This window comes from Pimephales promelas, chromosome 1 (genome assembly GCF_988280905.1).
Source record: "Pimephales promelas chromosome 1, fPimPro1.hap1.1, whole genome shotgun sequence".
Taxonomy (NCBI): Eukaryota; Metazoa; Chordata; class Actinopteri; order Cypriniformes; family Leuciscidae; genus Pimephales; species Pimephales promelas.
Window position 1 is genome coordinate 46,271,055 of NC_142769.1, and position 12,527 is coordinate 46,283,581.

A 12,527-nucleotide genomic window follows, 5' to 3' on the forward strand; every position below is an offset into this window, starting at 1 on the left:
GGATTTATTACGCTCTTACAACTACATTGCATGCTTAAAGGATTAGTTCACTTTCATTAGTTTGAATTCAAATTTCCTGATAATTTACTCACCCCCACGTCATCCAAGATGTTTAGGTCTTTCTTTCTTCAGTCGAAAAGAAATTAAGGGTTTTAACAAAAACATTCCAGGATTTTTCTCCATATAGTGGACTTCAATGGGGTCCAACGGGCTGAAGGTCTTCAAAGGGCTCTACACGATCCCGGTCTTATCTACCCAAACCATCAGTCATTTTCACAATATACAAAAATATATATATATATATATATATATATATATATATATATATATATATATACATATAACCACAAATGCTCGTCTTGAACTAGCACTGCGACGCGACGCACATTACGTAATCACGTTGAAAGGTCACGTGTTCCGAGTAGGACGGAAAACTCCATCTCATTAATTGTAATCGTAATCATTGTTTTACCTTTTTTTGTTGTTGTAAATCGCTTGTAAACACTAGGTCGGTACTTCCGCCTTACGCGTGACCTTTCAACGTGATTACGTAATGAGTGGCGCATCGCAGAGCTAGTGCAAGACGAGCATTTGTGGTTAAAAAGTATATAAACGTTTGTTTCTTTTTTGAAAAAGACAGATGGTTTGGCTAGATAAGACCCTTATTGCTCGGATGGTAGAGTTTAGACCCTTTGAAGCTTCATTGAAACTGCAATTTGGACCCTAAACCCGTTGGACCCCATTGAAGTCCACTATATGGAGAAAAACCCTGGAATGTTTTCGTCAAAAAGACAAAATTTCTTTTCGACAGAAGAAAGAAAGACATGAATATCTTGAATGACGTGAGGGTGAGTAAATTATCAGGAAATTTGAATTGTGAAGTCAACTAATCCTTTAAGCTCCTTGTGCAAACATTTTATGCTTTTGATAAGAGAGCATTTCAAGACAGTGAGACACTCAGGTAAGGTTAGGTACACAGAAATGTTTCGTGACGCATCAGATCTAAGCTTTAATTTAAAACTTAAGCCAAATTTAAAACACACACACACGTGGAAAAATGTATAATCATATATAAACAAATATATATATATATATATATATATCAACAGGGCTTGACATTAACACCCACCATGGATTTACTAGCCCCTTTGGTGGATTGAATTTTATATATAATACATTTGTCAAATGTAGTCTTTTAAAAAGGCATCTGAAATAATAAACTAGGTGCACTGTAGTGTTGTCAAAAATATAGATTTTTTTTTAATACATATCGATACTGAAATATCCGAAACGCTTAATACTAATTTTCCACAGAATAGATACACGATACCAGTTTCTCTGATAGTGAGTTAAACCTGCCTCTCCTCTCTCACTCGTATCATTTGCTCTAGATGAATATTGTTGGTGTTACAGGGCTTGAGTTTTGGCCTGGAATTGGGCGTATTGCACATATTTTGACTAATTCCTGCAGATTTTGTGCTCACACCCAAAGTGTTGCACATAAAGCCGCCTCTCAGTACTAAACTGAGTTATTTGTCGCTGCTTATTGCTCTTAAACAGTCAAATACACACAAAATAAAATTGCCGGTCTTGGCGAGTGTTCATGTAAACAGTCAGTAATCTTCTAAGTCAAAGTAAACAGTTGAGAAAGAAAGAGCAGGTCTTAAAGTGACAGCAGCCTAATATACATTCTGCCAAATTATGAGATAACATTACAAATATCTATTAGGCAATTTTTCCCCATGGCATCAATGTCAAAATTGTGGCCAGTGAAAATGCTGAGTGGTTAGTAACTTTTGAAATACACTAGCCACAGTGATGTTTTTATGTCAAACCCTGTATATAAGATATAAATTATAATAGCTTATATAAATAAAATACGTTTTAATATAGGTACTGTATCATATATGGATACAAAAGTACAGTGCACTTATGGCCGAGACTATCACCTTGAAGCAGTTAAATGGACCATAACATGCAGTAAAAATAAAATAAAATTGTTCCACTTAAAATGTTGGAAAAGTTCTTGCAGCAAAAACAGTTAATAAGTTACGATCTAACAATCGGACTTTGAAGTGTCTTACTCAAGGACCCAGTGGTGCAAGCTCATGATTCACTCCTTTAAACATGCAACCATGCAGAAACCACTCCATATTTTATGCATTAGTTTACAGAGTTAAAAAAACTCCCCCGCATCCAAATCCTCATTTACCGAAAAGTATTGTGTAAAAGTTGACCGTTTACAGACAAGGAAACATTCAAGTGAAAATGTGCTGACATACAGTAAAGATGGGATTTGTAACGTCCAAAATGAACAAAGATCAGAATGGTGTGAATTGTCATGAGATTTGCCTGAAACTGTCATCATATACCTGTAAGTGCATGCGCAGGAAGCTTTTCCTCTTGGTGTAATCAAAATTGTTCCTCATGAGCAGGTAAAGAAGTGCAGACGCCTCCCCACGTAGGACACTTAATTTAGACATGCAGCACTTCAAGACTTCGTAACACAGCGAACCGCACAGCGTTACACGGCCCTTGAAGAGGGGAACCTGGAACTAAATAAATATAATCGAGACACAAACACGTCAGTGCTCAAGTCGGCACAATCTGGAACATCTTGAAAACATCTCATGTTGTTGCATTTAAAGATTGTGGTCATTGAAGGAGTAGTTCACTTTTGAAAAAAACTTTGCTGATAATTTACTCACCTCCATGTCCTCCAAAATGTCCATGTCATTCTTTCTTCAGTCGAAAAGAAATTAAGGTTTTTGATGAAAACATTCCAGCATTTTTCTCCACATAATGGACTTCAATGGGAACCAAACGGTTCAAGGTCCAAAAGACACTTTAAATGATTCAGACGATGATTAAGGGTCTTATATAGCAAAATGATCACTCATTTAAAAAACAAAAAACAAAGTTTAAGTTTTATAAGCACAAATGCTCGCCTTGCTCTGTTCTGTGATGCACGTTCGTGACTCTCCTGTTCGAACTCTTTCATCAAAATGAACGAATCTTTTCCAGAGTCAATTCGTTCGCTTCATTCGTTGAATGAACCAAATGACTCTGAAAAAGATTTGTTCATTTTGATGAACGAGTTTGAACAGGAGAGTCACGCACGCGCATCACAGAACAGAGCAAGGCGAGCATTTGAGCTTATAAAACTTAAACTTTGTTTTTGTTTTTTAAATGAGTGATCATTTTGCTATATAAGACCCTTATTCATCATCTGGAATCGTTTAAAGCCCTTTGAACAGTTTGCAGTTTGTACTGAAAGTGTCTTTTGGACCTTGAACCGTTTGGTTCCCATTGAAGTTCATTAATACGGAGAAAATCCCAGAAATATTTTCATCAAAAACCTTAATTTCTTAATTTCGACTGAAGAAAGAAAGACATGGACATCTTGGATGACATGGGGGCGAGTAAATTATCAGCAAAAGTTTTTTCAAAAGTGAACGACTCCTTTAATTAAAACTTCATTCAAGATTATTCAAAGGCACCAAACCTGCATGCTAAAAAAAGGCTGTGTTGAAACAACATCACTTGGGTTGGGAACGTCATGACTCATGAGTAAATGATTATTGTCTGAGTAAACTAAAGAAATATATTGATCTCACCTTGATGATAAAGGCTCGCAAAGAGGCAAATATGTGTTTGATTGCTGCTTCTGATTGTCCGACTTTCAGTAAAGTGAGGTACGTGTCAAAGACCTTCGTCATCAGAGGATTGTGACCTTCATTGTCCAGCAGCTGATTCTGTCAGGATCCAGAAATCACATTATCAGGTTATGGAAGAATCAACTTTAGCTTCATTACACACTCTAGAAGACAGATCTATAACTTTACCTTGAAGCTCTGAGTGAAGAGTGAGAGGACGTCCAGCACGGTAAGGCAGGCTTCTGTCGACATATTCCCCTCAAGCAAAGACTGGTGGTTGGTCTCTGCTTCTGTGGGACCTCCAGCTGAAATACAAGACTCCACAATTACACATTCATCGTAAAATGCAAAATGAAAACTACTGGCTTCACTTACAGTACATGATTTATAAAACGCTCTTGTACTTTAAAGGGATACTCCACTTTTTTTGGAAATAGGCTCATTTTACAACTCCCCCAGAGTTAAACAGTCGAGATTGACAATTTTCGAATCCACCCAGCCGATTTTCTGATATTTAGAAGAATATCAGTAACCAGACAGTTTCTGGTCTCATTGACTTCCATAGTATTTTTTTTTCCTACTATGGAAGTCAATGAGACCAGAAACTGTCTGGTTACTGATATTCTTCTAAATATCAGAAAATCAGCTGAATGGGTTCAAAAACGGTAAAACTTAAACATTTAACCCTGATGGAGTTGTAAAATGAGCCTATTTCCCAAAAAGGTGGAGTATCCCTTTAAGAAAAAAAAAAAGAATTACGTGATCAACTACGGATCCCCCAAAGGGACATTGTGATGGAAATAACATGAGAAATGAGGTGATGTGTAATGTCTATTATGAGAAAACTCAAGTGTTTTTGTAAGCATGTAAACCTATTGTAGGAGACCTCTAAAACTAAACGAGGACCCAATGGGGCACTTTAAAGGGTTAGTTCACCCAAAAATGAAAATTAAGTCATTAATTACTCACCCCCATGCTGTACCAACCCCGTAAGACCTTCGTTCATCTTCGGAACACAAATGAAGATATTTTTGAGAGCTGTATAACTACCACATTGGCTCCTAAAGGACTGCCTCTTGACGGCCCAGAAAGTCAATGAAGAAAATGTTTAAATATCCCAAGTGACTACCGTGGCTCAACTATATGTTTATCAAGCGACGCGAATACTTTTTGTGCGAAAAAACAAACAAAAATAACGAGTTTATTCGACTATTTCTTTTCTTCCTTGTAGGCCAGAACGAGACTTCCTTAGATTTCCACGACGCATGCGCGAGATTTGCGATCTGCTTACGCCAGCTTACACCACTTCAGATCGCAATTCTCGCGCATGCGTCGTGGAAATCTAAGGAAGTCTCGTTCTGGCCTACAAGGAAGAAAAGAAATAGTCGAATAAACTCGTTATTTTTGTTTGTTTTTTCGCACAAAAAGTATTCGCGTCGCTTGATGAGTAATTAATGACTTAATTTTCATTTTTGGGTGAACTAACCCTTTAAGCAGCCCAAACGTTTGCAACATTGATAATACGATTTTATTTTTTGAGCAGAATATAAGAATCATGTAATTTTAAATTGTAATAATATTACACAATATTACTGACCCCAAACTTTAGTGTATATCAGGCAGTAAGGAAGTTTTTTCTTTCTTTTTTAAAAATGGATGATATTAATCAAAATCAAAGACAGCAGAGACTAAGCTATTATATAACATAATATTATATTATGTTAAATTAGACAAAGTTGTCAAGTTTGATCAAGTCCATTGCATTACAGTATGTTGTATTTTGTAACGTTACATAGCAGAATAGAGCATTATAGAAGCATGAAAATCCCATACACTGTAAAAAAATATTGTTGGTTTAACTTAAAAAAATAAGTAATCTTAAAATTTTAAGTTCATTGAAATGGAAAAATTGAGTTAATACAATGAAGGAGATTGATTTAATCACTAGAAACTCAAAATATTATGTTATCTGAACTACATAAATTATCTAAAAGAAAAAAAGTTGTGATAACAAATCATGAAAATATTTTTTTTTACAGTTGTTTCACAGAATGACGGTTATAAACAACAGTAGACAGATGTTTACCCATGTTCAGGGTTAATGAGGTGTCCATAGTGCTGAACTGCTGCAGCTTTGCTTGCATGAAGCTTCCTCGACCACGCAGAACCGGCATGGTCTGGGACTTCCTGTCAGACGTGAAGAGTTTCGACACCCAGGGTTCCTGACTCCTAAACAACACACACAAGCAAACACGTATTGTTGGCAACAGTGCTAATCTTGATACCACTGCTTATTTTGAAAACACACGACCCATACAATGAAACGTATAGATCTGGTTTTGATGGCACGATAGCAGGTTGGCACAATGTCAAAGTTGTGGTTCATGTAAATTTGGCTGATCTGAATGTGGTTAACTCTTGAATGGGAAATGTTGAGTCATGATCAAGCGTACCGGCTGATGCTTCTCTTGCCAACATAGCGGAACTGGACTATGCAGATCCTACAATCAGAGAAGACAGACAATTAGTCTAAGCCAGATAAACACAGACACAAGGAAATATTATTTAGGTCATGATTTTACATGATGATACTTTCAGGCAACAGAAACCATTTTTAAGGCCACAAACCCAGAACAAGAACATTCTGCAAATATGAAGCTGCTGTCAGGGCTCAATTCACTAAGCAATTCTCAATCCACCTGTTTTTATGAGCATTTTGGTATGTCGCATATATAAAAAAAAAAAACGCTGGATGAAAATAAATTCCAAATACATGCATAGAAAAAACGTATGCACTCAATTGAGTCATTTATAATACATTTATAAAGTCATTTATAATACACAACAATTTTATATACAATGGCTTCTCCTAGTGCAGCAACTTCTATTTTTCCCAGTGATATTTAGCATGTGGAAAGTGACAGTTTTGTTCTCTTCGGCTCACTGGATGGAAACGATTTTTATGCGATTTTCCCATTTTGCGCACAAGTTCTCAACTGTGGATGGAAACACAGCTGATGTCACAACCTAAAGTGGGAATTGGTGTAAACTCTCTTACAGTATAACTTCAGTTAACACGTTGAATGCACATGAATGGCGTCACATAGTTGTAAATACAAGTAGAAAGCGGGGGATTTTCTTTGAGCCCCGATCTTTATGAGTTGGGGGCGTGTCATTGAGAAACATGGTGGAAAACCAGAATACTTAAAGGTATTTAGCAATGAAATATTAAGCAGCACTAGGGGTGCACGATATATCGGCCACCATATCGATATCGGCCGATATTTCCTCATTTTTATGTTATCGTTATCGGCCCGATAATAAAACTTGGCTGATATATTAAAGCTGATAAATAATGAATTATTTCCTTCAACACATGACACCTGAGACACTTTGTATGCACACTGATTGATCTTAATTGCTTGAAATATGATTGGAATCAAAAAGGAAAATGTAGTTTAGTGCAAAATGTGCTGTCATATCGGCTACATGAAATTATAATGAGAACATTGTAATTGTGTTAGGGGATGAATTTTAATTGTTAGACTTGTTTTTACAAGAAGGCTTTCAAAAATGATATAAAAATTGGATTTAGATTTATCGGCCGATTTATCGGTTATCGGCTTTCAAATAGAAAGCATTATCGGTTATCGGTATCGTCCAAAAAGTTCATATCGGTGCATCCCTAAGCAGCACACATGATTTCTGAAGGATACTTAAGACTGAAGTAATGATGCTGAAAATACAGCTTTGATCACAAGAATAAATTACATTTATTTTAAAATATATGAAAATCGTAATTTTAAATTGTAATAATATGTCACAATTTTACTGTGTTTTTGCTCAAATAAATGATTTACCATCTTGAGAAACACATGAATAACAAGATCGACAAGAACAACGCCTTGTGGGAAAGGTTGTGTCACTCACTCGAGCAGACTGAGGAAGTTCATGATGTCTTGTGGATTGACTTTCATCCAGTAGGCCGTCAGAGTTTCTAAAGGAAGACATTGAGTAAGACAGAAACATTAACATCAACGCAACACACATATATCTCAACTCTTCTTCCTATTAAGGAGTAGTTCACTTTTAAAAAAACATTGGCTGATAATTTACTCTCCCCCATGTCATCCAAGAAGAAATTAAGGTTTTTGATGAAAACAATCCCGCATTTTTCTCCATATAATGGACTTCAATGGGAACCAAACGGTTCAAGGTCCAAATGAGAGTTTCAGTGCAAACTGCAAACTGTTCAAAGGGCTTTAAACGATTCCAGACGACGAATAAGGGTCTTATCTAGCGAAACGTGTACATTTAAAAAATAAATAACAAAGATTAAGTTTTATAAGCTCAAATGGTCGCCTTGCTCTGATCTGTGATGCCTGTTCGTGACTCTCCTGTTCAAACTCGTTCATCAAAATGAACAAATTTTCCGAGTCAATTCGTTCATTTCGTTGTTGAATGAACCAAATGACTCGGAAAAAGATTCGTTAGTTTAGATTTTGGTTACCAGTAAAGTGCCTTATATGGAGAAAAATGCTGGAACGTTTTCATCAAAAACCTTAATTTCTTTTCGACTGAAGAAAGAAACACATGGACATCTTGGATGACATGGGGGTGAGTAAATTATCATCAAAAGTTTTTTGTATAGATCAGTGACTACAACATGTGCAAGATATTGTTACACTTTACATTAAGGCTCTATTCATTAACATCAGTTAATTCATTAGTTAACATAAAATGACAATAAAAATACTTCTAAACCATAGTTAATTTTAACATTTAATTTAATGGAACTGAGCTAACATGAACTAACAGTTGTATTTTTGTAAATAATGTTAAAAAAGAATTGTAACTTCAGTAAAAATTTTTAGCTGTATCTCATTGTTAATGTCAGTTAGTGCACTAATGAGAACTATTGTTCTTTATAATTTTTTCGCACTTTAATCTGTTTAAAACTTGTTAAAACCTGTTATAGTGACAACACTTTTTGGTAACACTTCCTTTTACAGTACAGTACTTACAGTGTATTAACCTAGAAAGTACTGGCTAATATAAGGTAAGTACATGGAACAGGGGTAGGTTCAGGGTTAGTACTAGTTATTACCCAGTAATTGTAGTTACTAAAATAAGTACATAGTATTTACATGGGTAACTGGACTGTAAAGCCACTTTTTTAACTTATTTCAGTATTGTGATAATACCGTATACCACAATGAAAGCTTCAGCAATTGAAAATTTGACACCATCACATGCCTTCTTCCTATTACAGAGACATTATCAAGAGTTTCAGGACACCCAGACAAGGTTCCCATGCTCTTAGAGTAATGATGTTTCCATGACCTTTCCACTCTTTCATGACTACAAGATAAGATTTTTCATAGTGATTACGGAAAATGGTAATCCTGGATCTAAGACCAAGCAACAACTTGTTTAAATCAGTTTCTCAATCCTCCTCCAGCTTCATATTTTAGGTGCCTCCCTTATCGGACACTTGCAAACTAGATCAAGCATTACTCTACAAACAAACCAAAAACCTGGCGTCTGAGTCATCCGAACTGTGTATCACCGGAAGAACCCAAGAGCAGGACTGATAAAACCCGGATTAAAGTTATTTGCACCCACGAAGCTCCAACGGACATTCAACCGATTGCCATATAATTTAAACACCTGCTCTTTAAAGATCAACAACAGCTGCCGCCCACAGCTCAAGTGATACATTCGGGCACAACCCAACGTAGTCTGCCCCGTTGAAGTCCAGTGAAATTAACTTGTATGATGCTTTTAGATTTTTTAAACAAGGCTTAAAGGGATACTTCACCTCTGGAAAGATGAATTTGCATTTAAAATGTGTCATTTATGTAGAAGAAATGTGAAATTATTTTTGAATTTGGAGCTTTCTAGACTGAGAAAAGCCAGAAAATGTATTTTTGGGTTATGTGGATGAAAGACAACAACTCCCAGAATGCACTTGCTTCGCTGCCCTAGGAGGCCACGCCTACCGGTAACAGAGCGCAGTAGTTAAACAACAAGTCTAGGCTACTAGAAAATGCCCGAAATACCCGAAAATGTGTTTCGGGATCGCCCAAATTGTCCGGGATTCGGCTTTTGCGTTCAACAGTTGACATTTATTATGTTTACTGTGGCGAGCGAGACGAGTGAGGGCCGCGGGAGAACGGCGCAAGGCCGGTGGCGTGATTACCGATGAGATGCACCGGTCTCGTATCGCTCACGGAGGAGCGGGAATTTTCTTAGCAATGTTAAAACGCACATCAACCAATCACTTGTTTAGCGTTCATGTAAACACTACATTCAGATTCACCAATCAGAATGAATTCAGTTAGATTGAAACAAAAGCTGTGCATGTAAACAATGAATGGCGATTGTAGTAAGCAAAAGCTGAATCCCGGACACCGATGGTCGGACATGTCCGGGAAAAAGAGGATGGTAACCCCTACTACTCAGCTTTCTCCTGCTAGCTTAGCTTCCAAACAAAGATGTCTGACACTATGTGGTCATTCTGTGAGTGAGATCGCCCTCTATGGACGGGGTGAGAACATGCGGGACAGACCTACTACTGACTGTAGTCTTTAGCCTCTGGACAAAACATCCTCCGATGACGCAAAATGACGATTTTTGCGCCATCTGTGGATTTTTCCAGACAAAAAAAAAACATAAATCTCTCGTCTCAGGGGGATATGAGGGTGGAAAGCATGGTAATTCGAAAATACTACAGGTTTTCTACTAATACAAAGCTTAATGCTAAATCCTGAAGTATCCCTTTAAGTCAAGTCCCAGACTAAAATGCATGATTGAGCTGTTTTGAGGCTATAATCTTGACTATAATGGTGGTGTTTTGTGATGATAACAAAAAGGCTGGATGATATGATGATAACAAAAGTGTGCTTACCATCCGACAAGGATCTTACAATGTTCAGGTAACACAGAAGCAGGCCTCTGATCTCATACTGTCCCAAACGTCCAGCGGCGGGTACGGTGCTCATAGTGGAGCCGCGCCTGTTCAACTGAGCAGAAGGGGGAACAATTACAAATGATGCATGATATGGGTCATGGAAATTAGGTAACCTGTAGAGCTGGGGTTCATGTTATGCATATTGTTTTCATGTAATGAGTAAATTTATACCATAATAACCACATTAGTTTTTTATTAACCCAGTCCTATCCACACAGTGGGAAAACTGGGTATATTTAAGAGATATGTGAGATTTATGTTCAAAAAAGTATTATTTGCTGTGAGTCCGGTCATCAGTAAAAATAGAATTTGAACATCGTTGTCTCAAAGTTTGCATAAAATGAGCTGTTGTCATGACCATGTTTGATGTCAATTTCTGTTGATGGTACATGAGAAATACAATATGATATACAGTATGTTGTTGTGTAAGTAAATTATGTATATCATGCAGTATAAACTACCGTTCAGAAGTTTGGAGTCGATATGATTTTTTTAATGCTTTTAAAATCATTTTCTTATGCTCACCAAGGATTTATTTGATTAAAATACAGTAAAACATATATATTGTTAAATATTACTGTAATTGTTTTTCATTTGAATATATTTTAAAATGATGCAATTGATGCAAATCTGAATTTTCAGCAACTCCAGTCTTGAGTGTCACATGATCCTTCAGAAATTATACTAATATGCTGATTTGCTGTTCAAGAAACATTTCTTATTATTATCGATTTTGAAATTGACGTAGCCCTCAATCAGGTCATGTGGTCTATACGACCCCTATTGACTTTTACTTAATAAAACAAAAAAAGGTTCCCTTCATCTCAGTGGAATAAGATTTTGTGACTTTTCATAGATTATCTATCTATACACACACACACACACACACAAAAAAACTGGGCTTGATTTGGTTTGTTCTGAAGGTATGTAAAAAAATGTTTACACTTCTGGTCTTCGGGGTCACATTGAAGTGAATGGGAAATGTGAAAAAAACAAACTAAATATATTTTCTTCCTATGTCAAAAAAAATGCGGCATAAGTCTGAAAATTTTTACACAGAAATGAAGGCCTAGTACTAGAGCATAAATGCAATGTATCATAAAATAATATTTCATATGCAAGCTAATGGTGTAGTTGAGGAATTGGGTGGTATATGGATACAAAAGTACTTTATATCTCCAAAAACACAGCATTAATGAATAGATGAGAAGTAAACAAAAAAAAAAGATATATTATTTGTATGATTAAAAATGTATATTTTTTGTACAATTACTAAATCAATTGTTGGGGTTATAGTGTATAGTGTAAACAGGAAACGAAGACCATTTGAAGGATAATATTTTTTTGCGGATTATGTAATATAATTTCTTTTACCAGAATTCCTTAATGGATAGAAAGTTCAAAAGAAAATAGAAATATTTTGTAATATAATAAATATCTGTACTGTCAATTTCGCTAAGTAAAAGTTTCTTTCTCTAACGTTTGAACAGTAGTGTATATGTAAAAAGTAATGAAACTTGGACCTACTGTGTTTCCATAAAAAGTAACAAATCTAACCTAATTGGTGAGTTTGACTTTTAAAAGTAACATTCCCCCCAACACTGGACATCTGTAGTGAAATCTGCTTCTGCTTCACCTCATTGATGTCTGGAGTGCCAGGATCTCCATACATTGAGCCTCTGGACTCCCCTTTCCTACTGTGTCCATTCTGGGCGACGACACCGGCTGTGAAACACACAAATGCACACTGTGTGTTTGTCTGTTTACTTGTAACTTCTGTTGCCAATAGACTTTGATACTCACTAGGTTCCTTATCAACGATAGAGCTGCTTCTGCGGCTGTCCACTGACAAATCATCCCGGTACTAAAGGAGCATGGGAAAACAGGAAGTGCTTATC

At 36.3% G+C, this 12,527-nt stretch overlaps 1 protein-coding gene across 6 annotated transcripts in view; it reads right to left on the reverse strand.

The window, feature by feature from the left end:
• Nucleotides 1-12,527, reverse strand: part of dock11 (dedicator of cytokinesis 11) — a 104,579-nt gene that overhangs the window by 34,307 nt on the left and 57,745 nt on the right. For all 6 annotated transcript variants that reach the window (XM_089130373.1, XM_089130371.1, XM_089130363.1 and 3 more), the window contains 9 exons: nt 12,433-12,493; nt 12,266-12,354; nt 10,567-10,681; nt 7,587-7,653; nt 6,110-6,157; nt 5,743-5,885; nt 3,846-3,961; nt 3,618-3,755; nt 2,373-2,555 (listed from right to left, as the gene is read on the reverse strand). In XM_089130373.1, coding sequence (XP_088986499.1) covers nt 2,373-2,555; nt 3,618-3,755; nt 3,846-3,961; nt 5,743-5,885; nt 6,110-6,157; nt 7,587-7,653; nt 10,567-10,681; nt 12,266-12,354; nt 12,433-12,493 — 960 coding nt within the window. The remainder of the gene's footprint in view (nt 1-2,372; nt 2,556-3,617; nt 3,756-3,845; nt 3,962-5,742; nt 5,886-6,109; nt 6,158-7,586; nt 7,654-10,566; nt 10,682-12,265; nt 12,355-12,432; nt 12,494-12,527) is intronic.